We start from the raw sequence: 27,711 nt of genomic DNA, 5'->3' as shown, positions 1-27,711 counted from the left end.
TTATGAGGAAAGATTGAGCAGGTTGGGCCTATATTCACTGGAGTTTAGAAGAATGAGAGGAGATCTTATTGAAACGTATAAGATTCTGAGGGAGCTTGACAGGGTAAATGCTGAGAGGATGTTTCCCCTCATAGGGGAATCTGGAACTCGGGGGTATAGACTCAGAATAAGGGGTCACCCGTTTAAGTCGGAGATGAGGAGAAATTTCTTCTCTCAGAGAGTTGTGAACCTTTGGAATTCTTTGCCCCAAAGAGCGGTGGAGGCTAAGTCATTGAATATATTGAAGGCTGAGTTAGACAAATTTTTGATCAGCAAGGGAGTCAAAGGATATGGGGAAAAGGCGGGAAAGTGGAGTTGAGGTAAAAATCAGATCAGCCATGATCTCATTGAATGGCGGAGCAGGCAGGAAGGGCCAAATGGCCTACTCCTGCTCCTATCTCTTATGCTCTTATGTTCTTACCTCTGTCAAAGGCAACTCACATACATGGCTGGTGTGAAATATTGAAATGGCCCAATGGCCAACTAAGTTCGTACACTTCTGAGTTCAAGTTGAGGTGCAATGTTGGCACGGGGTACAAGGAGTTTTACTCCGTATCAAACCCGTGATGTACCTGCCCTGGGAGTGTTTGATGGGACAGTGTAGAGGCAGCTTTACTCTGTATCAAACCCGTGATGTACCTGCCCTGGGAGTGTTTGATGGGACAGTGCAGAGGGAGCTTTACTCTGTATCTAACCTGTGCTATACCTGCCCTGGGAGTGTTTGATGGGACAGCGCAGAGAGAGCTTTATTCTGTATCTAACCCATGCTGTAGCTGCCCTGAGTATTTGATGGGACAATGTAGAGGGAACTTTACTCTGTATTTAACCCATGCTGTATCTGCCCTGGAGTGTTTGATGGGGCAGTGCAGAGCTATCTTTACTCTATGTCTAACCTGTACTGTATCTGTCATAGAATCATAGAAAGGTTTTAGCACAGAAGGAGGCCATTCGGCTCATCGAGTCCATGCCGGCTCCATGCAGGAGCAATCCAGCTAGTCCCACCCCCCCGCCATTTCCCTGTAGCCCTGCAAATTTTTTCCTTTCAAGTACTTATCCAGTTCCCTTTTGAAGGCCATGATTGAATCTGTCTCCACCACCCCCTCGGGCAGTGCATTCCAGATCCTAACCACTCGCTGTGTAAAAAAGTTTTTCCTCATGACACCTTTGGTTCTTTTGCCAATCGCGTTAAATCTATGTCCTCTGGTCCTTTACCCTTCCGCCAATGGAAACAGTTTCTCTCCATCTACTCTGTCTAGACTCTTCATGATTTTGAACACCTCTATCAAATCTCCTCTCAACCTTCTCTGTTCCATGGAGAACAACCCCAGCTTCTCCAGTCTATCCACGTAACTAAAGTCTCTCATCCCTGGAATCATTCTAATAAATCTTTTCTGCACCCTCTCTAAGGCCTTCACATCTTTGCTGAAGTGCGGTGCCCAGAACTGAACACAATACTCCAATTGTGGCCGAACCAGTGTTTTATAAAGGTTCATCATGACTTCCATACTTTTGTACTCTATGCCTCTATTTATAAAGACCAGGATCCCGTATGCTTTTTAACTGATTTCTCAACCTGCCTTGCCACCTTCAATGATTTGTGCACATATACCCCCAGATCTCTCTGTTCCTGTACCCCTTTTACAGTGCCCTCTAGTTTATATTACTTCTCCTCGTTCTTCCTACCGAAAAGTATCATTTCGCATTTTTCTGCGTTAAATTTCATCTGCCACATGTTCACCCATTCCACCAGCCTGTCTATATCCTCTTGAAGTCTATCACTATCCTCCTCACTGTTTACTACCCTTTCAAGTTTTGTGTCATCTGCAAATTTTGAAATTGTGCCCTGTTTACCCAAGTCCAAATCATTAATATATATCAAGAAAAGCAGTGGTCCCAGCACCGACCCCTGGGGAACACCACTGTACACCTCCCTCCAGTCCGAAAAACAACTGTTCACCACTACTCTCTGTTTCCTTTCCCTTAGCCAATTCTGTATCCATGTTGCTACTACCCCCTTTATTCCATGGGCCGGAATCTTGATGATAAGCCTACCATATGGCACTTTATCAAATGCCTTTTGAAAGTCCTTATACACCACATCAACTGCATTGCCCTCATCTACCCTCTCTGTTACCTCATCAAAAAAATCAGGTTAGTTAAACACAATTTGCCTTTAACAAATCCGTGCTGGCTTTCCCTAATCAATCCACCCTCGTCCAGTGACTGTTAATTCTGTCCCGGATTATCGTTTCTAAAAGTTTCCCCACCACTGAGGTTAAACTGAGTGACCTATAGTTGCTGGGTTTACCCTTACACCCTTTTTTGAACAAGGGTGTAACATTTGCAATTCTCCAGTCCTCTGGCACCACCCCTGAATCTACAGATGTTTGGAAGATTATGGCCAGTACCTCCGCAATTTCCACCCTTACTTCCCTCAGCAACCTAGGATACATCCCCTCGGGACCGGGCAACTTATCTACTTTAAGTACGTCCAGCCTTTCTAGTACCTCTTCTTTATCAATTTTTAACTGTCCTGGAAGTGTTTGATGGGACTGTGTAGAGGGAGCGTTACTCTGTGTATAACCCGTGCTGTAACTGCCCTGGAAGAAGGTGGATAGATGAGGTTGAGGGTTACTGTGAGAAGGTGGGTAGATAGGATTGAGATATATGGGAGAAGGTGGGTAGGTGGGGTTGAGATTTCTGTCTGTGTCGCTAAGCTACTGTGAATAAACTCACTGATTCAACAGGCAAGGCTTCCATTTCCTTGTTTGCCTCCAAGAGCAGAAGCAGCAGGCCACGTACCAGTCACAGTGCAGTGCGAGACGGTTAAAATATTCTTGTCAAAACACTCGCATTTCACAGCTCTGCTCCTCAAAGGCAGAAATTTTGTGATCACGCTTACCTCAGCAATTTTTCAGCTGTAAGAAAATAGGCTAAAGAATTTTATCTTAACTGCTGGATTGCAGGGACCTCTAACAAATGTAACCATTGGTAACGGAGTTGTGTTGTGCAAAATGTGCCAACGTTCAAAGGCCAAATGAGCACAACTACCTCCTGTTCCGCTAAACCGTGCCCAAACGGTCAATGGTTTGAACCCCGTCTGTGCTAGGTTAGGTGATCTCGGCCAAAGCAATGGTAAGGACTGCAATTGGCCTCACGATCCCTGGGTTAGGGAGGAGTCAAATCAGCCAGGGTGCCTGATCCTGGTCACTAGTCAGTGATCCCTGCCTGAAAGGCATCTATGTGGATGTTGGTTGAGGACAAGATCAGGCTTGGCTTTGATGCCCTGCATGGTAAAATAGTCTGTCGACACTCCCTGTCAAGGCTCACACGTGAAAAAAGGCCATGAGCTTCCGGAGAGCTGCCAGCACATGTGGAACCTGTACCCCAGCAAGTGTCAGTGCTTCCAGGGGAGGTGGCAGAAAATTAATAAACTAAAATAGTCCCAATTTTATCAGTGTCAAAAGTGGACCGCGATGGTCGATATGGGGTAGGCACTCTTGCACTGGCAGCTGAAAGAATGGCTTGGGCCCAATCTTGCGACGGGATTCAGTCCTCCTAATCTCAAAAGGCTATAGACACAGGAAAAGTTTGCTGGGCCTGCAACATAAGAACATAAAGAAATAGGAGCAGGAGTAGGCCATATGGCCCCTTGAGCCTGCTCCACCATTCAATAAGATTGTGGCTGATCTTCAACCTCAACTCCACTTTCCCCCCGATCCCCATATCCCTTGATTCCCCTAGAGTCCAAAAATCTATCTATCTCAGCCTTGAGTATATGCAACGACTGAGCATCCACAGCCCTCTCGGGTAGAGAATTCCAAAGATTCACAATCCTGCTCATCTGGGAGTGCAAAATCCAACGGGGCAATAGCTCTTAAAGGACTGCAGCTTGCTGTTAAAGGGAAATTGGTGCTGGTGTCAGCCTTGGCTCGGTGGTAGCATACTCGCCACTGAGTCAGAAGGTGGTCAGAACGGCCCCACTCCAGGAGTTGAGCACATAATCCAGGCTGACACTTCACTGCAGTATTGAGGGAGTGCTGCATTGTCAGAGGTGCCGTCTTTCACATGAGACGTTAAACAGTCTGCCTTCTCAAGTGGATGTAAGAGATCCCATGGCATTATTCAAAGAAGAGCAGGGGAGTTTTCCCCGGTGTTCTGGCCAATATTTATCAACCAACATCATTAAAACAGATTATCTGGTCAAGTATCTCATTGCTGTTTGCACAAATTGGCTGCTGCATTTCCTACATTACAACAGTGACTACACTTCAAAAAGTACTTCATTGGCTGTGAAGTGTTTTGGGACATCCTGAGGTCATAAAGGGTGCTATATAAATGCAAGTTCTTTCTTCACATATATAGGTATATACCCTTTAGTTGTTAAAACTACTGCCCATACCCATTGAAAGTGGGTAACACGGTCCTGGTAGACCTGCTATTCCTACTTCCTCCATAGGACGGTGCTGTTTTATCTAAAAACAATTGGCCAGCCTTTCTCACTGCACTTGGGTGTAAAGGATTGCCTGGATACAACACGTGGATTAAGAAAAACAAATTAAATTGCCTGAACAGCAATGTGCACAGCATCCGAAACAAAGCAGGGGGAACTGGAGGCAATAATCTGTAGTGAGGAGCCAGATGTAGTAGGGATAACTGAAAAATGGCTACATAAAGATCAGGATGGCAGTTAAATATTGCAGGTTGTAACATATTTAGAAAGTATAGGGAAGGAAGAAGGGGGGGGTGGGGTAGCTGGACTAATTAGGGATAACATGAAGGCAGTAGAAAAAAGAGACATAACTAACATTAAAATAGAAACAGAATCCATATGGATTGAGATAAAGGATAAGAAAGGACCGATCACATTAATATGGGTATACTACAGATCACCTAATAGTGGAAGGGAAGTGGAGGAAAAAATATGTAAGCAAATCTATGAAAAGAGTAAAAGACCAAGAATAATAGCCAAGGGATATTTCAACTACCCCCAAATAAACGGCAGGAAGAGGTAGGGAAAGGGGAAAAGGGAATGGAGTTTTTACAATGCTTATAGGACTCCTTTCTTACCCAGTTAGTAAGAAGCCCAACCAGAGAGGAATCACTGAGAATGGAACTACGAAAGATAAACTGGAAAAAAATACTGACGGACAAAGAGATAGAACAGCAGTGGATAATATTTAAAACGGTGATCAAGACAGTCCAGGAGAAATATATACCGCTTAAAAAGCAAGAACAAACTAACCAATAATGAAACACCATGATGAATAAAGAGATAAGGGCAAAATTGAAACTAAAGGAAGAGGCATACTCCAAACCAATAAAGGAGAGATGACAAAAGGGAATACGAAGAGGTTAGGAAAGAAGCCAAAAAACAATTAGGAAGGCAAAGAGGAACTACGAGATTAAATTATCAAGGAATGTAAAAAGAAATAGTAAAGTATTTCACAGGCACATAAATAACAAAAGGAAAATCAGGATAGGAATAGGGCCACTAAGGGATGCACAAGATAAACTCTCAGGTAACGATAGCAAAATGGCAGAAATATTGAATAATTACTTTGCCTCAGTATTTACCAGGGAGACTAACAGAGTGGACATGACATGAGAGAAAGAGATCAAAAAAGATATCACAACATTTAAGATAGAAAGAGGGGGGATAATTAATAAACTAGTCATACTTAGAGAGGATAAAACCCCCAGTTCAGATGGATTGCATCCATGCATATTAAAAGAAGCTAGGGAAGAGATAGCAGAGGCACTATTATATATTTATAAAAATTCATTAGAAAAGAGTATAGTGCCAGAGGACTGGTAGACATTAATGTTATTCTTAGATTTAAAAGGGGAGATAGAACAAGTTCAGGAAACTATAAATGAGTTAGTTTAACATCGGTGGTAGGTAAGATAATGGAATCTTTACTCAAAGATGTAATAGAAAAACATAGAAACTGAAAATATAATAAAGAATAGTCAGCATGGATTTCAAAAGGGAAAGTCATGCTTGACTAACCTTAATGAATTCTTTAAAGAAGTAACAGAAAGAGTAGACAAGGGTAATGTAGTAGATGTAACATACTTGGATTTTCAAAAGGCCCTCAATAAGGGACTGCATAGTAGAGAATGTGGAGTCAGGGGACAGGAAGCAGAATGGATAGCACGCTGGCTACAAAACAGACTGGCAGAAGGTGGGAAGTGGTAGTCCACAGGGATCAATGCTGGGTCCACTATTGTTCACCATTTACATCAATGATTTTGACTCGGAAATCAAAAGTACAATTTCAAAATTGGGGGGTATAGTTAATACTGATGAAGGCTGCAACAAAATACAAGAAGACGTTAATAAACTTGCAGAATGGGCATGTAAATGTCAAATTAATTTCAATATAGATAATTGTGAGGTGGTGCAATTTGGTAGGAGGACACATACTCCTTGGGAAATAAAAGTCTAAATGGGGTAGAGAAGCAATGGGATCTAGGGATACAAAGTCACAAATCATTAAAAGTAGCAATGCAGGTTAACAAGGCCATAAAAATGCAAACAAAGCACTGAGGTTCATTTCTAGAGGAATAGAATTGAAAGGCGGAGAGGTTATGCTAAACTTGTATGGAACCTTGGTTAGACCACACAGAGTACTGTGCATAGTTCTGGTCTCCATTTAACAAAAAGGATATAGAGATAATGGAGAAGGTGCAAAAAAGATTTCCATGGATGATACAAGAACTAAAGTTAGAATTATCAGGAAAGACTGAACAGGCTGGGGCTCTTTTCTCTAGAAAAGTGAAAGCTGAAGGGTGACCTAATGGAGGTCTTTAAAATTATGAAGGGGTTTGATTGGGTAGACATAGAGAAGGTGTTTCCACTTGTGGGGGAGTCCAAAATTATAGCTCATAAATATAAGATAATCACTAATAAACCCAATAAGGAATTCAGGAGAAACTTCTTTACCCAGAGAGTAGTTAGAATGTGGAACTTGCTATCATATGGAGTAGTTGAAGCAAATAGCATAGATGCATTTAAGAGGCAGCTAGATAAGTACATGAGGGAGAAAGGAACAGAAGGATATGCCTGATAGGGTCAGACGAAGTAGGTTGGGATGAGGCTCGTGTGGAGCATAAACACCAGCATAGATCAGTTGGGCCGAATGGCTTGTTTCTGTGCTGTAAATTCTCTAATTCTATGTAAATGCCATTTGCCAATTAGCGCATCTAAATCTTTTTGCTTTTAGTTGCACTCCTCTACTGTCTTAACCCTTTTACAGATTTTGGAAACATCTGCAAACTTACTAATCATACACCCAACACCACTATCCAGGTCATTGATAAAGACAGTGAATAGTTGGTGGCCTAGGACCAACCCCTGGGGGAATACCACTAGTAACATAACTCCAGGCAGAACTACATCCGTTAACTTCAACATTTTGACTGCGGGATTGGAGCCAATTCCTAATCCAGCGTAGCAAATTCCTACTAATACCACAAGATTCTATCTTGTGAAGTAACATAGTGTGAGAAACCTTATCAAAGGGGAGGAAGTGATGCTTCAGTTGTACAGAGCCTTGGTCAGACCCCATCTGGAGTACTGCGTTCAGTTTTGGGCACGAACCTCAGGAAGGACATTGGCCTTGGAGGGATACAGTGCAGATTCACAGAATGATACCAGGGCTGAAAGGGTTAAGTGATGAGGGCAGGTTGCATAAACATAGTTTGTATTCCCTTGAGTTTAGGATGTTGAGGGGTGATCCAATTGAGGTCTTTAAAATGATTAAGGGAATCGATAGAGTAGAGAGAGAGAAACTATTTCCTCTGGTGGGGGAATCCAGAACAAGAAGGCATAATCTTAAAATTCGAGCTCAGCCGTTCAGGGAGTATAATCAGGAAGCACATTTTCACAGAAAGGGTAGAGGAAATCCAGAACTCAGTCCCCTGAAAGTTGTTCCTATGTTCCTCTCCCTCCTCCGTTTACTCTCTGTCCCTCTTCCCCCTCTCTACCTCCTCATTTCCCTCTTCAAACCTTTCCTCAATGATCATGCTTCCTCTTCTCCCCCCTCTTTCCTCAATTGTGCAACATGCTAAGAGATGTTTAGATGATTGGTAGACAGTGTTCTCAATGGTGTGGCAAATTGACTCTCCGTTGAGTTAGGCTAAATTGAAGATTACCAGAAAGGGAATGGGCTGAGAGTAGGCTATTTAGTGTCTGTGCATGACCTCCTGCCTCCCTTCCCCCACTTGGGCTCTTTCAGAATTAATTACATTTCCACGGCAACACTCGCTGGCCCACTTTGACTAAATACCTGAAAACATGAGTCACAGCTGCGATAGTGCAAAAAGACCAAAAAAAGAGGGAAGAATGGGAGGATAAAAGTCCTACTGGCCCAGTGTGATGTCCTGGTCAGCGTTTTATCTTTATCTAGAACATTCTCAGTCTGAGGCTGAACCAGACTGTTCGTAACCTTGGTGTCCTATTTGACCCTGAGATGAGCTTCCGACCACATATCCACTCCATTACCAAGACCGCCTACTTCCACCTCCGTAACATCGTCCGTCTCCGCCCCTGCTTCAGCTCATCTGTTGCTGAATTCCTCATCCATGCCTTTGTTACCTCTAGACTTGACTATTCCAATGCTCTCCTGGCCGGCCTCCCATCTTCCACCTTCCATAAACTTGAGCTCATCCAAAACTCTGCTGCCCATATCCTAACTCACACCAAGTCCCGTTCTCCCATCACCCCTGTGCTCGGTGACCTACATTTGCTCCAGGCCCGGGAACACCTTGATTTTAAAATTCTCATCCTTGTTTTCAATCCCTCCATGGCCTCGTATTCCATGAATGGTGTTGAAATAGCTGAGGATGAGGCTGAAAAAGACCATAGAGCCTCTCCCTATCTCTGCAATCTCCTCCAGCCCTACAACCTTCTGAGATCTCTGCGCTCCTCCAATTCTTGCCTCTTGCGCATGCCCGACATTAATCAATCCACCATTGGCGGCCGTGTCTTCAGCTGCCTAGACCATAAGCTCTGGAATTCCCTCCCTAAACCTCTCCACCTCTCTACCTCTCCTCTTTTAAGGTGATCCTTAAAACCTACCTCTTTTACCAAGCTTTTGGTCACCTGTCCTAATATCTCCTTATATGGCTCAGTGTCAAATTTTGTTTTGATAATCGCTCCTTTGAAGCGCCTTGGGACGTTTTACTATATTGAAGGCCTTGTATAAATGCAAGTTGTTGTTGAGATAAATTGAAGAATCAAGGACTCACTCAGATTGAAGTTAGTTGAACATGCAAATTGGAACTTAGCTGAAGCCGGTTACCCTGACAACAGAGGTTGAAAGAGCCAGGGGCTTGGAGTTCTATTGAAGCCTTTTCTTTTATTTTAAAATGGTTTGTTGTGTCTACTAAGGCTCCATGGTCTTTTTCAGCCTCATCCATAGCTATTTCAACACCATTCATGGAGTAACGAGTGTCACCCATTTTTCCTTCCTATGTGTAGCACTTTACAAGTCTCTGCATTAAATTCCATTCGCCATTGTTCTGCCCGCTTAGGTATTTTGTCCAATTCATTCTGTAATTTCTGAGCTGTCACCCTTTGTCACTCCCAGTTTGGTATCATCTGCAAATCTGACCACTCTGCATTGAGTTTCTAAATAAAAGTCATTGGTGTAAGTTAAAAACAGTACCAATCCAAGTATTGAACCCTGAGGGTCCCAACTCACTACTTTACCCCACTCTGGCATAACTCCAATAATAAGTACTCGTTGTTTCTGACCCTTTAACCAGTTTCTTATTCATTCCCAGGGTTTGCCCTGAATCCTACTGGCTTTGGATTTAGTTGATAGTCTTTTGCGTGGTTGAGGTACACTGTCTCATGGGGTTCACTACCATCCACTTGGATTGTCACTTTCTCAAAGAAGTCTAATGGGTTGGTCAGACAGGACCTTCCCCTTCTGAATCCATGCAGACTGCTGGAAACTAGGTTATTGTACAGGTAATCCTCAATCTTAAACTTGATCATCAATTCCATCATTTTACATGGAATGAAAGTAAGACTAATGGGTCTGTACTTGTCTGTGTCTGTTTTGTCCCCCTTTTTGAATATGGGCACCACATCATTCCTGTTTCCAATCTCCTGGTACCTTGCCAGTGTCCAATGACTCCCTTATGATGATTGTCGGTGCCTCGCGAATCTCTCGCCTAGTCTCTCTCACTCTGGGATATCCCTGGGGATTATTTGTTTTGAGCCTGATTAGCCTGTCTAGAATTCCATCTCTGTTGTAACAAAGTCATTGATTTCCTTGTTCGGCGAAAACATGTTGCTCATATCTTCCCTTGTGAATACTTGAAGGAAGTCATCGTTCAGAATATTTGGTACCTTGTGCTCGTCCTCAGTTTCAAGCTTATTTGCATCTTTTATGGCTTTCATCTCTTCTCTGACAGCCCTCTTGCTGTTGTGCTGCTGAAAGGTTATTTTACTGATTATCATCTACTCCCCACGGGTGTTCCTTTTCACCTTAGTTCCTCTCCACATCACCCCTTTAACCTTAACTTCTAACGAGCTCTCCCTTTAAATCTACTACTGCTCGTGCTGCTCTTCAAGAAAAGCTCTGGAGTTATTGATCTGATTTTCTTACCAGCTCCCCTAGTACCTGATAGCTGAAGGTTCTCCATGTTCCACAGGCCTTGGAAAATCGAGCTCTCTACTTAATAGTTTCCTGGTCAAGCTGAAGCTCTTGTTTTAGCCGCAGGGTTACGAGAGTCCTGGAGTGGAGCTGTCCCAGTGAACACTAAATATTTATACACAAAAAAAACATTCACAGCTCCCAACACAGCCTGCGGTCCTCTTGGTGTATTTCTGTCAGTGTTCACTGACACATAATCATACACACAGTCACATACACACCCTCACACACGGTCATATACACACCCTCACTCACACATGGACATATACACATCCTCACACACAGACATATACATACCCTCACACGCAGTCACATACACACCCTCACAAACGGTCATATACACACCCTCACACACAGACATATACATACCCTCACTCACAGTCACATACACACCCTCACACACAGTCACATACACACTCACACAGTCACATACACATCCTCACACACAATCATATACACACCCTCATACACAACCATATACACATCTTTACTCAGAGTCACATACTTACCCTCCCACACAGTCACATACACACCCTCACACACTACACACCCTCACACATCGTCACGTACACACCCTCACAAACAGTCACATACACACCCTCACACACAGTCATATACACACCCTCACACAGTCATATACACACCCTCACCCACAGTCACATACACTCCCTCACACACAGCCTTATAGACACCTTTACACACAGCCATGTACACACTCTCACACACAGTCACATGCACACCGTCACACAGTCAAATACACACCCTCACACATAGTCATATACACACTCTCATCCACAATCATATACACATCCTCACATACAGTCACATACACACTCTAACACACTACATACCCTCACCCACGGTCACATACACACCCTCACACAGAGCCATATACACACCCTCATACACGGTCACATACACATCCTCACACAGTCGTATACACAACCTTTCACACTGTCACATATACATAGTCACATACACACAGTCACCTACATACCCTCACACACTGTCACATACAGGCCTTCAAACACTGTCACATACACACCCTCACACACAGTCATTTACACACCTTCACAAAGCCATATACACACCCTCACACAGTCGTATACACACCCTCACACACAGTCACATACACACCCTCACACACAGTCACATACACACCCTCACACACAGTCACATACACACCCTCACACACTTTCATATAAACAGTCTCACACTAACCCACATTCAAACCCTAGCGCACAGTCCCATACACATCCTCACACAGTCATATATACACCCGAACACTCATTCATATGCACCCTCTCACACACACTCATATTCACACCCTCGCACATGGTCACATACACACCCTCACACACAGTTACATACACACCCTTACACTGTAACACTCACTAATATATCTCTCACTGTAGCACTCTCTGATATCACCACACCCCTCACTGTAACACTCATTAATATACCCACATGCCTCACTGCAAAGCTCTTTGATATACCCAAAACCCCTCACTTTAACATAACATACAGCATTTCTCAGAAAAGGCCAATTAATTAAAAGTGTTTACTTTTATAATATCAATATCTATTTTTGTTAAAAGAAAAAAACAGCTTGCATTTATATAGCGCCTTTCATTGAAATAGAATCATAGAATTGTAGGAAATTTTACGGCGCAGAAGGAGGCCATTCGGCCCATTGTGTCCACGCCGGCTGAGAAACAAGCCATCCAGCCTAACCCCACTTTCCCGCATTTGGCTCATAGCCCTGCAGGTCACGGCTCTTCAGGCGCACATCCAGGTATTTTTTAAATGAGTTGAGGGTTTCTGCCTCTACCACCCTCTCAGGCAGTGAGTTCCAGACCCCCCCCACCCTCTGGGTGAAATTTTTTTTCCCCATTTCTGCTCTAAACCTTCTACCAATCACTTTAATTCTATGCCCCCTGGTTATTGACCCCCTCCACTAAGGGAAATAGATCTTTCCTATCCACTCTATCTAGGCTCCTCATAATTTTGTACACCTCAACCAAATCACCCCTCAGCCTCCTCTGTTCCAAGGAAAACAACCCCAGCCTATCCAATCTGTCATCATAGCTAAAATTCTCCAGTCCTGGCAACATCCTCATAAATCTCCTCTGCACCCTCTCTGTAGTGTGGTGACCAGAAGTGTGCGCAGTACTCAAGCTGTGGCCTAACTAGTGTTTCATACAGTTCTAGCATAACATCCCTGCTTTTATATTCCATGCCTCAGCTAATAAAGGAAAGCATTCCATATGCCTTCTTAACCACCTTATCTACCTGTCCTACTACCTTCAGGGATCTGTGGACATGCACTCCAAGGTCCCTCACTTCCTCTACACCTCTCAGTATCTTCCCTTCATGACCTCAAGACGTCCCAAAGCGCTTTACGGCCAATGAAGTACTTTTGAAGTGTAGTCACTGTTGTAATGTAGGAAACGCGGCAGCCAATTTGTGCACAGCAAGATCCCACAAACAGCAATGAAACAATAAGCTGGGGTTGAAGGATAAATATTGGCTAGGACAATGGGAGGATTCCCACGCTCTTCTTCGAACAGTGCTGTGGGATCTTTTACGTCCCCCTTAGAGGGCAGACAGGGTCTTGGTTTAACGTCTCATCTGAAAGACGGCACCTCCAACAATGCAGCACTCCCTCAGTACTGCACAGAAGTGCCAGTCTAGATTATGTGCTCAAATCTCTGGATTGGGTCTTGAACCCACAATCTTCTAAATCAGAGACGAGAGTGCTATCAACAGAGACAAGGTTGAGACTTGTTCATAATTTTTAATATAAAACTAATGTTCAAAATAATGACAATTATATGCTATTTAGTAATTCATCAGGAATCAGTTAACATTTGTTATCTGTCACATTGTTGCTTGTGAAGTAAGGAAACGGAATTAATTAATCATATGACTGCTGGTAGGCTTCATGAGTGCTGTTTATTGGGGTAGGCCGCTTGCTTATTCATTGCGTGGTGTTGGAAGGGAATATATCTGTTCCTTTGAGAAGTACGATTGATTTGTTTATTTTCTGCCTCAATTCTGAACCACCAATTACTGGGCCACAACGGTTTGTGAAGCGAATCTCAGCAGGCTGGCTTATGGGTAGATTGTGTGTGTGATGTCTAGCGAATTCTCTGCTGCTGGCTCGCTAATTGTTCACACTCGTACTAGTGCTTGCCGCAGATGAGAACCAGCTATTTTTTTTGTCTCTAGCAGTGTGTGTATGTGAGTGACTCCTGGATCCTGTAGGAAGTTCCCTTGCATGTGATTAACAAGCAGCTGGCTTGTGTTAGAGACGTCAGACTGGAACGTTAGATCAGCACTTGCTCGATTTCTTTTTTTTCTCGTGCATTATGCAACAGGCTATGTGGGGGGGAGGAGGAAAGAGGAGGTTGGGGTGGGGTTTGTGTGGTGGAAGGGGAATGAGAAATGCATGTTGCTGGAGTGACTGAAGGGTGTGAGAGAGAGTGTGTGTGTGTATGTGTGTGTGTGGGTGTGTGTGTGTGCGTGTGTATGTGTGTGTGTGTGTGCCTTCGACAGCAAGCAACCCAGCTTTATTTTATCAACTCCAACCTCTGTGCAGAAGGGAGAAAAACACATACACACATACATACACACATACATACACACATATATACAATCAAGACTTTGCTGCTGCTGCTGAATGCTGGTGATCACCTTTTGAAGATGGTTGTGAAAAGTAACCCAGCGCCCCTCTTGTCTTTCTCTCATAGTGATTATGTCATCGAGGAGAAGACAGCGCTGCTTCAGAAGAAGGAGAACGAGGGATATGGCTTTGTCCTCCGAGGAGCTAAAGGTGGGATTTGCTGCATTCCTGATTCCCTTTTTTTCCTTTGTGAAACACCCAGGCACATACCGAGCTGGAGTTATAATGGATACAACAAGGCTGATCGGGAATTTGTTTTTGCCTTGAGAATTTTCCACACTGCCCTGTCGTCCCCTTGCGAATCCATTCCAGTTTAACAGCTTGTGTCAGTGTTGCTAGCCTAGTCTCTGCATCTTCAATCTTTGTCATACTTGCAACATGATCAGGAACCATTGTTATAGCCGAGTGTTGTACAGATGGGAAGGGTGAATGCGTGCTTCACCATGGACAATGTTCTATTCATCTTGCTCCTCATTATTGCAGGCAGCAGGACTGCAGCTAGACAGAGACATTAGAATGTTCAAATGCAGCTGTCTTAAAACCTGACTGTTGTGCCAAACACTGGTTTAAAAATATGGTTGAGACTTTTCTCTGTTTTGCAAATATTTCAGGGAGAACCGTGGAACTGTTGGGGAAGGGGAGGTTTATTAGACAGAGCGCTGAATCCCAGTTAAAAGCAGCTTCACGCCTGAGGCACAGAAGGCTTTCTCCCTAGTGCAGTTTTCCCAACAGGCTAGGAGTGTAACATGTCTAAAAATATAGTCGGGATGTGCCTGTGTAATCACTTGGCAGCAAACTACACTTCACTTTGTGTGAGCACGCAGGTGTGTGAGTGTGCACATGCTTGTGTATTTGTGCACACATGTGTTTGTATGTGTGCGTGCGTGTGTATGACTACACATCTCCACACATGTATGTCAGTCTGTCTCCACATATGCATGTGTCCGGCTATTAATGCACAAGAAAACGATACTCCAGTCACAGTATGTACAATACTGACATTCTCAGACACATGAATGGCATGAATCCCATTCTATAAATCGGTACTATCATTCATAATGCTATTGCACAAAACAAAATTAACTGTCCGTTCTTCCACTCTATGCAATGGGATTCACCGTCCATCCCTCTATTGTCTATAACAGGATATGATGTCTGTCCCTCTATTGTCTATAACGGGATTCACCGTTTGTCCCTCTATTGTCTATAACGGGATTCACCGTCTGTCCCTGTATTGTATATAACAGGGTATGATGTCTGTCCCTCTATTGTCTATAACGGGATTCACCGTCTGTCCCTCTATTGTCTATAACGGGATTCACTGTCTGTCCCTCTATTGTCTATAACAGGATTCACCGTCTGTCCCTCTATTGTCTATAACGGGATTCACCGTTTGTCCCTCTATTGTCTATAACGGGATTCACCGTTTGTCCCTCGATTGTCTATAACGGGATTCACCGTCTGTCCCTGTATTGTATATAACAGGGTATGATGTCTGTCCCTCTATTGTCTATAACGGGATTCACCGTCTGTCCCTCTATTGTCTATAACGGGATTCACCGTTTGTCCCTCTATTGTCTATAACGGGATTCACCGTTTGTCCCTCTATTGTCTATAACGGGATTCACCGTCTGTCCCTCTATTGTATATAACAGGGTATGATGTCTGTCCCTCTATTGTCTATAACGGGATTCACCGTCTGTCCCTCTATTGTCTATAACGGGATTCACCGTCTGTCCCTCTATTGTCTATAACGGGATTCACCGTCTGTCCCTCTATTGTCTATAACGGGATTCACCGTCTGTCCCTCTAATGTATATAACGGGATTCACCGTCTGTCCCTCTATTGTCTATAACGGGATTCACCGTCTGTCCCTCTATTGTCTATAACGGGATTCACTGTCTGTCCCTCTATTGTCTATAACGGGATTCACCGTCTGTCCCTCTATTGTCTATAACGGGATTCACCGTCTGTCCCTCTATTGTCTATAACGAGATTCACCGTCTGTCCCTCTAATGTATATAACGGGATTCACCGTCTGTCCCTCTATTGTCTATAACGGGATTCACCGTCTGTCCCTCTATTGTCTATAACGGGATTCACCGTCTGTCCCTCTATTGTATATAACAGTATATGATGTTTGTCCCTCGATTGTCTATAACGGGATTCACCGTCTGTCCCTCTATTGTATATAACAGGATATGATGTCTGTCCCTCTATTGTCTATAACGGGATTCACCGTCAGTCCCTCTATTGTCTATAACGGGATTCACCGTCTGTCCCTCTATTGTCCATAACGGGATTCACCGTCAGTCCCTCTATTGTCTATAACGGGATTCACCGTCTGTCCCTCTATTGTCTATAACAGGATATGATGTCTGTCCCACTATTATATATAACAGGATTCAACGTCAATCCCTGTATTGTATATAACGGGATACGATGTCCATCCCTGTATTGTACATAATGGCATTCACGTCCATCCATCTATTGTATATGACGGGATTTGATGTCTGTCCCTCTACTGTATACAACATGATTCACTGTCCCTCTATTGTATATAGCAGAACTCACCCTCCGTCCCTCTATTATATACCGGGACTCAATGGCCGTCCCTGTATTGTTTATAATGGGATTCACTATCAATCCCTCCATTATATGTAATAGGATTGACTGTCAGTCCCTGTATTGTATATAACAGGATTCACTGGCCGTCACTGTACTGTATATAACGGGATTAACCATATACCTCAACCTCACCTACCCACCTTCTCTCCATGTCCCTCAAACCCACCTAATGGCTGTCTAACTCCCTCCATTATCTTCACATGTATCAATGGTGGCATTACTGTTGAATCCAATCTTTTCCTTGCCCAACGACCATGCATGCATGCATAATTTCCAGGAGGGGGGCACTATATAGCAATTTGGACCCAAACTTTCCCCTTTTAGCCCAGGAAAGCGGCTGAAATTATCTAACTCCGTACAGACTGAGGGTCAAACCTGGAAATTTCTCAGGTGTCAGCTGTGGCTCAGTGGTAGCACTATCGCCTCTGAGTAAGAAGGTTGTGGGTTCAAGCCTCACTTCAGAGACTTGGTACATAATCTAGACTGACGTTCCAGTACAGTACTGCAGGAGGTGACATCTTTCAGATAAGACCTTTGCCCTCTCAGGTGGACGTAAAAGATCCCATGGCAGTATTTCAAAGATGAGCAGGGGACTTCTCCCTAGTATCCTGGCCAATATTTACTCCTTAGCTGAAAAACATAATTATAACAGATTATCTCGTCCTTATACCATTGCTGTTTGTGGGACCTTGCTGTGCGCAAATTTGCTGCTGCGTTTCCTACATTACAACAGTGACTACACTTCAAAAGTACTTCATTAGCTGTGAAGCGCTGTGGGACAGCATGAGGTCATGAAAGGCACGACATAAATGCAAGTCCTTTCCTTTCTGATCTTAGAGTTCAGCTACTCACTGCCTTAACCAGCTAAACCACGGGGAGAGCTTGTGTGATGTTTTTGTGACTTCTCTGGGCCTGCAGCCACAGACTAACAACACGAGCTGAGCAATCAACACCAAAAAAGGTAAAATAACTGCAAAACTTCAGGCAGAGGCTGAGCTCACAGTGAAATTCAAGCATTAATCAGACTCGCAGATCCTCAGCCTGACCCTCAGCCAAATCACTTGATTGGCACTGACCTAGATTCACTCAGCTCTTCTTTCGATTTCAGCTGAGAAAATTATTCTTAGGAACAAGTACACAGCTTACAACTACTCCTCGATTAGAGGCCCAGACTCACCGGGAAAGCTAACACTCTCATCTGGTGATAGGCAAGAGATTATTTTTTCTTTCGGAATGGCTGATATTAGATGAGAAAGTATGTGACTGAAGTTCAGGCTCACCACCTCCACCTTGGTGAGAATGTTATCAGAGCTTTTCAGTGTTTTTATCGACATAGAATGAAATAGAACAAGCGAAGAGAGAGTTGGATAGGGCCCTGGGACTGACGTTAGACTCGGCACATTCAGTATTCAGGCGATGTGGAGATGCAATTAAAAAGCTAGTAGAATGCTGTGCTCCATAACAACAATTAGTCGATAGGAGTTATACTGAAACTATTAAGTGGTGGGAACGAGACTGATCCCAGGTGTAAAGGGATAAGCTGAGAAGGAAGGTTAGAGAAGCGCAAACACTACAGCAGAGAAAAGATGATTGAGGGGCATCAGATGATGGGATACAAAATATTAAATGAGATGGATAAAAGGCACCCAGGTTATCACTGCAGGGTCAGTCAGGCCAGTACAAACTGTGCAGATACATTGGCATCAGAGAAAAGAAAGTTCAAAACAGATCTATCCATAATAGAGTTGGACATAGGAGGGGGTGGTTCAACAAAAACCGGGCTCCATGAGTGGCATACCTTGTTGGACTGGGTGAGTGTGATGATGGATTGGGTGAGTGTGATGTCGGACTGGGTGATTCGGATGTTGGACTGGGGGAGTCAGATGTCGGACTCGGTGAGTGAGATGTCGGACTGGGTGAGGTGGATGTCGGACTGGGTGAGTGTGTTGTTGGACTGGTTGAGCGCCATGTCGGACTGAGTGAGTGCGATGTCGGACTGGGTGAGTGCGATGTCGGACTGGGTGAGTGCGATGTCGGACTGGGAGAGTGCGATGTCGGACCGGGTGAGTGTGATGTCGGACTGCGTGAGTGCGATGTCGGACAGGGTGAGTCGGATGTCGGACTGGGTGAGTGCGATATCGGACTGAGTGAGGTGGATGTCGGATTGGGTGAGTGTGATGTCGGACCAGGTGAGTGTGATGTCGGACTGGGTGAGGTGGATGTCGGACTGGGTGAGGTGGATGTCGGACTGGGTGAGGTGGATGTCGGACTGGGTGAGTCGAATGTCGGACTGGGTGAGTGGGATGTCGGACTGGGTGAGTGCGATGTCGGACTGGGTGAGTCGGATGTCGGACTGTGTGAGGTGGATGTCGGACTGGGTGAGTTGGATGTCGGACTGGGTGAGGTGGATGTCGGACTGGGTGAGCGCGATGTCGGACGGGGTGAGTCGGATGTCGGACTGGGTGAGTGCGATGTCGGACTGGGTGAGTGCGAAGTCGGACTGGGTGAGTGCGATGTCTGACAGGGTGAGTCGGATGTCGGACTGGGTGAGTGCGATGTCGGACTTGGTGAGGTGGATGTCAGACTAGGTGAGTGCGATTACGGACTGGGTGAGTCAGATGTCGGACTGGGTGAGTGCGATGTCGGACTGGGTGAGTGCGATGTCGGACTGGGGGAGTCAGATGTTGGACTGCGTGAGTGCGATGTCGGACTGGGTGAGTGCAATGTCGGACTGGGTGCGTCGGATGTCGGACTGGGTGAGGTGGATGTCGGACTGGGTGAGTCAGATGTCGGACTGGGTGAGTGGGATGTCGGACGGGGGAAGTCAATGTTGGACCGGGTGAGTGTGATGTCGGACTGGGAGAGTGCGATGTCGGACAGGGTGAGTCGGATGTCGGACTGGGTGAGTGCGATGTCGGACTGGGTGAGGTGGATGTCGGACTGGGTGAGTGCGATGTCGGACTGGGTGAGTCGGATGTCGGACTGGGTGAGTGCGATGTCGGACTGGGTGAGGTGGATGTCGGACTGGGTGAGTCGGATGTCGGACCGGGTGAGTGCGATGTCGGACTGGGTGAGGTGGATGTCGGACTGGGTGAGTGCGATGTCGGACTGGGTGAGTCGGATGTCGGACTGGGTGAGTGCGATGTCGGACTGGGTGAGTGCGATGTCGGACTGGGTGAGTGCGATGTCGGACTGGGTGAGTCGGATGTCGGACTGGGTGAGTGCGATTACGGACTGGGTGTGTCGGATGTCGGACTGGGTGAGTGTGATGTCGGACTGGGTGAGTCGGATGTCGGACTGGGTGAGTGCGATTACGAACTGGGTGAGTGCGATGCCGGACTGGGTGAGTGTGATGTCGGACAGGGTGAGTGCGAAGTCGGACTGGGTGAGGTGGATGTCGGCCTGGGTGAGTGGGATGTCGGACTGGCTGAGGTGGATGTCGGACTCGGGGAGTGCGATGTCAGACTGGGTGAGGTGGATGTCGGACTGGGTGAGGTCGGATGTCGGACTGGGAGAGTGCGATGTCGGACAGGGTGAGTCGGATGTCGGTTTGGGTGAGTGCGATGTCGGACTGGGTGAGTCAGATGTCGGACTGGGTGAGTCGGATGTCGGACTGGGTGAGTGCGATGTCGGACTGGGTGAGTGCGATGTCGGACTGGGTGAGGTGGATGTCGGACTGGGTGAGTGCGATGTCGGACTGGGTGAGGTGGATGTCGGACTGGGTGAGTGCGATGTCGGACTGGGTGAGTGCGATGTCAGACTGGGTGAGTCGGATGTCGGACTGGGTGAGTGCGATTACGGACTGGGTGTGTCGGATGTCGGACTGGGTGAGTGTGATGTCGGACTGGGTGAGTCGGATGTCGGACTGGGTGAGTGCGATGCCGGACTGGGTGAGTGTGATGTCGGACTGGGTGAGTGCGAAGTCGGACTGGGTGAGGTGGATGTCGGCCTGGGTGAGTGGGATGTCGGACTGGCTGAGGTGGATGTCGGACTCGGGGAGTGCGATGTCAGACTGGGTGAGGTGGATTTCGGCCTGGGTGAGTGCGATGTCGGACTGGCTGCATCGGATGTCGGACTGGGTGAGTGGGATGTCGGACTGGGAGAGTGCGATGTCGGACTGGCTGCATCGGATGTCGGACTGGGTGAGTGGGATGTCGGACTGGGAGAGTGCGATGTCGGACAGGGTGAGTCGGATGTCGGCCTGGGTGAGTGGGATGTCGGACTGGGTGAGTGTGATGTCGGACTGGGAGAGTGCGATGTCGGACAGGGTGAGTGCGATGTCGGACTGGGTGAGGTGGATGTCGGACTGGGTGAGTGCGATGTCGGACTGGGTGAGGTGGATGTCGGACTGGGTGAGGTGGATGTTGGACTGGGTGAGTCGGATGTCGGACTGGGAGAGTGCGATGTCGGACTGGCTGCATCGGATGTCGGACTGGGTGAGTGGGATGTGGAACTGGGAGAGTGCGATGTCGGACAGGGTGAGTCGGATGTCGGACGGGTGCGTCGGGTGTCGGACTGGGTGAGGTGGATGTCGGACTGGGTGAGTCAGATGTCGGACTGGGTGAGTCGGATGTCGGACTGGGTGAGGTGGATGTCGGACTGGGTGAGGTGGATGTCGGACTGGGTGAGTGCGATGTCTGACTGGGTGAGTGCGATGTCGGACTGGGTGAGTGCGAAGTCGGACTGGGTGAGTGCGATGTCGGACTGAGGGAGTGCGATGTCGGACTGGGTGAGTGCGATGTCGGACTGGGTGAGTCGGATGTCGGACTGGGTGAATGCGATGTCGGACTGGGTGAGTGCGATGTTGGACTGGGTGAGGCGGATGTCGGACTGGGTGAGTGCGATGTCGGACTGGGGGAGAGCGATGTCGGACTGGGTGAGAGCGAAGTCGGACTGGGTGAGTGCGATGTCTGACTGGGTGAGTGCGATGTCGGACTGGGTGAGTGCGATGTCTGACTGGGTGTGTGTGATGTTGGACTGGTGAATGAGAAGTCGGACTGGGTGAGGTGGATGTCGGACTGCGTGAGTGCGATGTCGGAATGGGTGAGTCGGATGTCGGACTGCGTGAGTGCGATGTCGGAATGGGTGAGTCGGATGTCGGACTGGGTGAGTGCGATGTCGGACTGGGTGAGTCGGATGTCGGACTGGGTGAGTGCGATGTCGGACTGGGTGAGTCGGATGTCGGACTGGGTGAGTGCGATGTCGGACTGGGTGAGTGCGATGTCGGACTGGGTGAGGTGGATGTCGGACTGGGTGAGTGCAATGTCGGACTGGGTGAGTGCGATGTCGGACTGAGTGAGTGCGATGTCGGACTGAGGGAGTCAGATGTTGGACTGGGGTGTCGGATGTCGGACTGGGTGAATGCGATGTCGGACTGGGTGAGTGCGATGTTGGACTGGGTGAGGTGGATGTCGGACTGGGTGAGTGCGATGTCGGACTGGGTGAGGCGGATGTTGGAATGGCTGAGTGCGATGTCGGACTGGGTGAGTGCGATGTCGGACTGGGTGAGGAGGATGTCGGACTGGGTGAGTGCGATGTCGGACTGGGTAAGTCGGATGTCGAACTGGGTGAGTGCGATGTCAGACTGGGTGAGTGCGATGTCGGACTGGGTGAGGTGGATGTCGGACTGGGTGAGGTGGATGTCGGACTGGGTGAGGTGGATGTCGGACTGGGTGAGTCGGATGTCGGACTGGGTGAGGTGGATGTCGGACTGGATGAGTCGGATGTCGGACTGGGGGAGTGCGATGTCGGACTGGGAGCGTTGGATGTCGGACTGGGTGAGTGCGATGTCGGACTGGATGAGTGCGATGTCGGACTGGGTGAGGTGGATGTTGGAATGGGTGAGAGCGATGTCGGACTGGGTGATTCGGATGTCGGACTGGGTGAGGTGGATGTCGGACTGGGTGAGTGCGATCTCGGACTGGGCGAGTGCGATGTCAGACTGGGTGAGTCGGATGTCTTACTGGGCGAGTGCGATGTCGGACTGGGTGAGTGAGATGTCGGACTGGGTGAGAGTGCTGTCGGACTGGGTGAGTGTGATGTCGGACTGGGTGAGTGCGATGTCTGACTGGGTGTGTGTGATGTTGGACTGGTGAGTGCGAAGTCGGACTGGGTGAGGTGGATGTCGGACTGGGTGAGGTGGATGTCGGACTGGGTGAGTGCGATGTCGGACTGGGTGAGTGCGATGTCGGACTGAGGGAGTGCGATGTCGGACTGGGTGAGTGCGATGTCGGACTGGGTGAGTCGGATGTCGGACTGGGTGAATGCGATGTCGGACTGGGTGAGTGCGATGTCGGACTGGGTGAGGCGGATGTCGGAATGGGTGAGTGCGATGTCGGACTGGGTGAGTGCGATTACGGACTGGGTGTGTCGGATGTCGGACTGGGTGAGTGTGATGTCGGACTGGGTGAGTCGGATGTCGGACTGGGTGAGTGCGATTACGGACTGGGTGAGTGCGATGCCGGACTGGGTGAGTGTGATGTCGGACTGGGTGAGTGCGAAGTCGGACTGGGTGAGGTGGATGTCGGCCTGGGTGAGTGGGATGTCGGACTGGCTGAGGTGGATGTCGGACTCGGGGAGTGCGATGTCAGACTGGGTGAGGTGGATGTCGGACTGGGTGAGGTCGGATGTCGGACTGGGAGAGTGCGATGTCGGACAGGGTGAGTCGGATGTCGGTTTGGGTGAGTGCGATGTCGGACTGGGTGAGTGCGATGTCGGACTGGGTGAGTCAGATGTCGGACTGGGTGAGTCGGATGTCGGACTGGGTGAGTGCGATATCGGACTGGGTGAGGTGGATGTCGGACTGGGTGAGTGCGATGTCGGACTGGGTGAGTGCGATGTCAGACTGGGTGAGTCGGATGTCGGACTGGGTGAGTGCGATGTCGGACTGGGTGAGGTGGATGTCGGACTGGGTGAGTGCGATGTCGGACTGGGTGAGGTGGATGTCGGACTGGGTGAGTGCGATGTCGGACTGGGTGAGTGCGATGTCAGACTGGGTGAGTCGGATGTCGGACTGGGTGAGTGCGATTACGGACTGGGTGTGTCGGATGTCGGACTGGGTGAGTGTGATGTCGGACTGGGTGAGTCGGACGTCGGACTGGGTGAGTGCGATTACGGACTGGGTGAGTGCGATGCCGGACTGGGTGAGTGTGATGTCGGACTGGGTGAGTGCGAAGTCGGACTGGGTGAGGTGGATGTCGGCCTGGGTGAGTGGGATGTCGGACTGGCTGAGGTGGATGTCGGACTCGGGGAGTGCGATGTCAGACTGGGTGAGGTGGATGTCGGCCTGGGTGAGTGCGATGTCGGACTGGCTGCATCGGATGTCGGACTGGGTGAGTGGGATGTCGGACTGGGAGAGTGCGATGTCGGACTGGCTGCATCGGATGTCGGACTGGGTGAGTGGGATGTCGGACTGGGAGAGTGCGATGTCGGACAGGGTGAGTCGGATGTCGGCCTGGGTGAGTGGGATGTTGGACTGGGTGAGTGTGATGTCGGACTGGGAGAGTGCGATGTCGGACAGGGTGAGTGCGATGTCGGACTGGGTGAGGTGGATGTCGGACTGGGTGAGTGCGATGTCGGACTGGGTGAGGTGGATGTCGGACTGGGTGAGGTGGATGTTGGACTGGGTGAGTCGGATGTCGGACTGGGAGAGTGCGATGTCGGACTGGCTGCATCGGATGTCGGACTGGGTGAGTGGGATGTCGGACTGGGAGAGTGCGATGTCGGACAGGGTGAGTCGGATGTCGGACTGGGTGCGTCGGGTGTCGGACTGGGTGAGGTGGATGTCGGACTGGGTGAGTCAGATGTCGGACTGGGTGAGTCGGATGTCGGACTGGGTGAGGTGGATGTCGGACTGGGTGAGGTGGATGTCGGACTGGGTGAGTGCGATGTCTGACTGGGTGAGTCGGATGTCGGACTGGGTGAGTGCGATTACGGACTGGGTGTGTCGGATGTCGGACTGGGTGAGTGTGATGTCGGACTGGGTGAGTCGGATGTCGGACTGGGTGAGTGCGATTACGGACTGGGTGAGTGCGATGCCGGACTGGGTGAGTGTGATGTCGGACTGGGTGAGTGCGAAGTCGGACTGGGTGAGGTGGATGTCGGCCTGGGTGAGTGGGATGTCGGACTGGCTGAGGTGGATGTCGGACTCGGGGAGTGCGATGTCAGACTGGGTGAGGTGGATGTCGGACTGGGTGAGGTCGGATGTCGGACTGGGAGAGTGCGATGTCGGACAGGGTGAGTCGGATGTCGGTTTGGGTGAGTGCGATGTCGGACTGGGTGAGTCAGATGTCGGACTGGGTGAGTCGGATGTCGGACTGGGTGAGTGCGATGTCGGACTGGGTGAGTGCGATGTCGGACTGGGTGAGGTGGATGTCGGACTGGGTGAGTGCGATATCGGACTGGGTGAGTGCGATGTCGGACTGGGTGAGGTGGATGTCGGACTGGGTGAGTGCGATGTCGGACTGGGTGAGTGCGATGTCAGACTGGGTGAGTCGGATGTCGGACTGGGTGAGTGCGATTACGGACTGGGTGTGTCGGATGTCGGACTGGGTGAGTGTGATGTCGGACTGGGTGAGTCGGATGTCGGACTGGGTGAGTGCGATTACGGACTGGGTGAGTGCGATGCCGGACTGGGTGAGTGTGATGTCGGACTGGGTGAGTGCGAAGTCGGACTGGGTGAGGTGGATGTCGGCCTGGGTGAGTGGGATATCGGACTGGCTGAGGTGGATGTCGGACTCGGGGAGTGCGATGTCAGACTGGGTGAGGTGGATGTCGGCCTGGGTGAGTGCGATGTCGGACTGGCTGCATCGGATGTCGGACTGGGTGAGTGGGATGTCGGACTGGGAGAGTGCGATGTCGGACTGGCTGCATCGGATGTCGGACTGGGTGAGTGGGATGTCGGACTGGGAGAGTGCGATGTCGGACAGGGTGAGTCGGATGTCGGCCTGGGTGAGTGGGATGTCGGACTGGGTGAGTGTGATGTCGGACTGGGAGAGTGCGATGTCGGACAGGGTGAGTGCGATGTCGGACTGGGTGAGGTGGATGTCGGACTGGGTGAGTGCGATGTCGGACTGGGTGAGGTGGATGTCGGACTGGGTGAGGTGGATGTTGGACTGGGTGAGTCGGATGTCGGACTGGGAGAGTGCGATGTCGGACTGGCTGCATCGGATGTCGGACTGGGTGAGTGGGATGTCGGACTGGGAGAGTGCGATGTCGGACAGGGTGAGTCGGATGTCGGACTGGGTGCGTCGGGTGTCGGACTGGGTGAGGTGGATGTCGGACTGGGTGAGTCAGATGTCGGACTGGGTGAGTCGGATGTCGGACTGGGTGAGGTGGATGTCGGACTGGGTGAGGTGGATGTCGGACTGGGTGAGTGCGATGTCTGACTGGGTGAGTGCGATGTCGGACTGGGTGAGTGCGAAGTCGGACTGGGTGAGTGCGATGTCGGACTGAGGGAGTGCGATGTCGGACTGGGTGAGTGCGATGTCGGACTGGGTGAGTCGGATGTCGGACTGGGTGAATGCGATGTCGGACTGGGTGAGTGCGATGTTGGACTGGGTGAGGCGGATGTCGGACTGGGTGAGTGCGATGTCGGACTGGGTGAGAGAGATGTCGGACTGGGTGAGAGCGAAGTCGGTCTGGGTGAGTGCGATGTCTGACTGGGTGAGTGCGATGTCGGACTGGGTGAGTGCGATGTCTGACTGGGTGTGTGTGATGTTGGACTGGTGAATGAGAAGTCGGACTGGGTGAGGTGGATGTCGGACTGCGTGAGTGCGATGTCGGAATGGGTGAGTCGGATGTCGGACTGCGTGAGTGCGATGTCGGAATGGGTGAGTCGGATGTCGGACTGGGTGAGTGCGATGTCGGACTGGGTGAGTCGGATGTCGGACTGGGTGAGTGCGATGTCGGACTGGGTGAGTCGGATGTCGGACTGGGTGAGTGCGATGTCGGACTGGGTGAGTGCGATGTCGGACTGGGTGAGGTGGATGTCGGACTGGGTGAGTGCGATGTCGGACTGGGTGAGGTGGATGTCGGACTGGGTGAGTGCAATGTCGGACTGGGTGAGTGCGATGTCGGACTGAGTGAGTGCGATGTCGGACTGAGGGAGTCAGATGTTGGACTGGGGTGTCGGATGTCGGACTGGGTGAATGCGATGTCGGACTGGGTGAGTGCGATGTTGGACTGGGTGAGGTGGATGTCGGACTGGGTGAGTGCGATGTCGGACTGGGTGAGGCGGATGTTGGAATGGCTGAGTGCGATGTCGGACTGGGTGAGTGCGATGTCGGACTGGGTGAGGAGGATGTCGGACTGGGTGAGTGCGATGTCGGACTGGGTAAGTCGGATGTCGAACTGGGTGAGTGCGATGTCAGACTGGGTGAGTGCGATGTCGGACTGGGTGAGGTGGATGTCGGACTGGGTGAGGTGGATGTCGGACTGGGTGAGGTGGATGTCGGACTGGGTGAGTCGGATGTCGGACTGGGTGAGGTGGATGTCGGACTGGATGAGTCGGATGTCGGACTGGGGGAGTGCGATGTCGGACTGGGAGCGTTGGATGTCGGACTGGGTGAGTGCGATGTCGGACTGGATGAGTGCGATGTCGGACTGGGTGAGGTGGATGTTGGAATGGGTGAGAGCGATGTCGGACTGGGTGATTCGGATGTCGGACTGGGTGAGGTGGATGTCGG

At 49.1% G+C, this 27,711-nt stretch overlaps 1 protein-coding gene across 7 annotated transcripts in view; it reads left to right on the top strand.

Annotated features, from left to right (window-relative positions):
- The window catches only part of shank3a (SH3 and multiple ankyrin repeat domains 3a), a 777,353-nt gene that overhangs the window by 612,547 nt on the left and 137,095 nt on the right, over window positions 1-27,711 (top strand). For all 7 annotated transcript variants that reach the window (XR_010967116.1, XM_068005245.1, XM_068005243.1 and 4 more), the window contains one exon: window positions 14,465-14,547. Coding sequence is in view for 6 of the 7 variants with exons in the window: in XM_068005245.1 (XP_067861346.1) it covers window positions 14,465-14,547 (83 nt within the window). In the remaining variant the exon portion in view is untranslated. The remainder of the gene's footprint in view (window positions 1-14,464; window positions 14,548-27,711) is intronic.

This window comes from Heptranchias perlo, chromosome 24, assembly GCF_035084215.1.
Source record: "Heptranchias perlo isolate sHepPer1 chromosome 24, sHepPer1.hap1, whole genome shotgun sequence".
Lineage (NCBI taxonomy): Eukaryota > Metazoa > Chordata > Chondrichthyes > Hexanchiformes > Hexanchidae > Heptranchias > Heptranchias perlo.
Note: the sequence above shows the minus strand (reverse complement) of the source record. Positions and strands in the feature narration are given on the sequence as shown.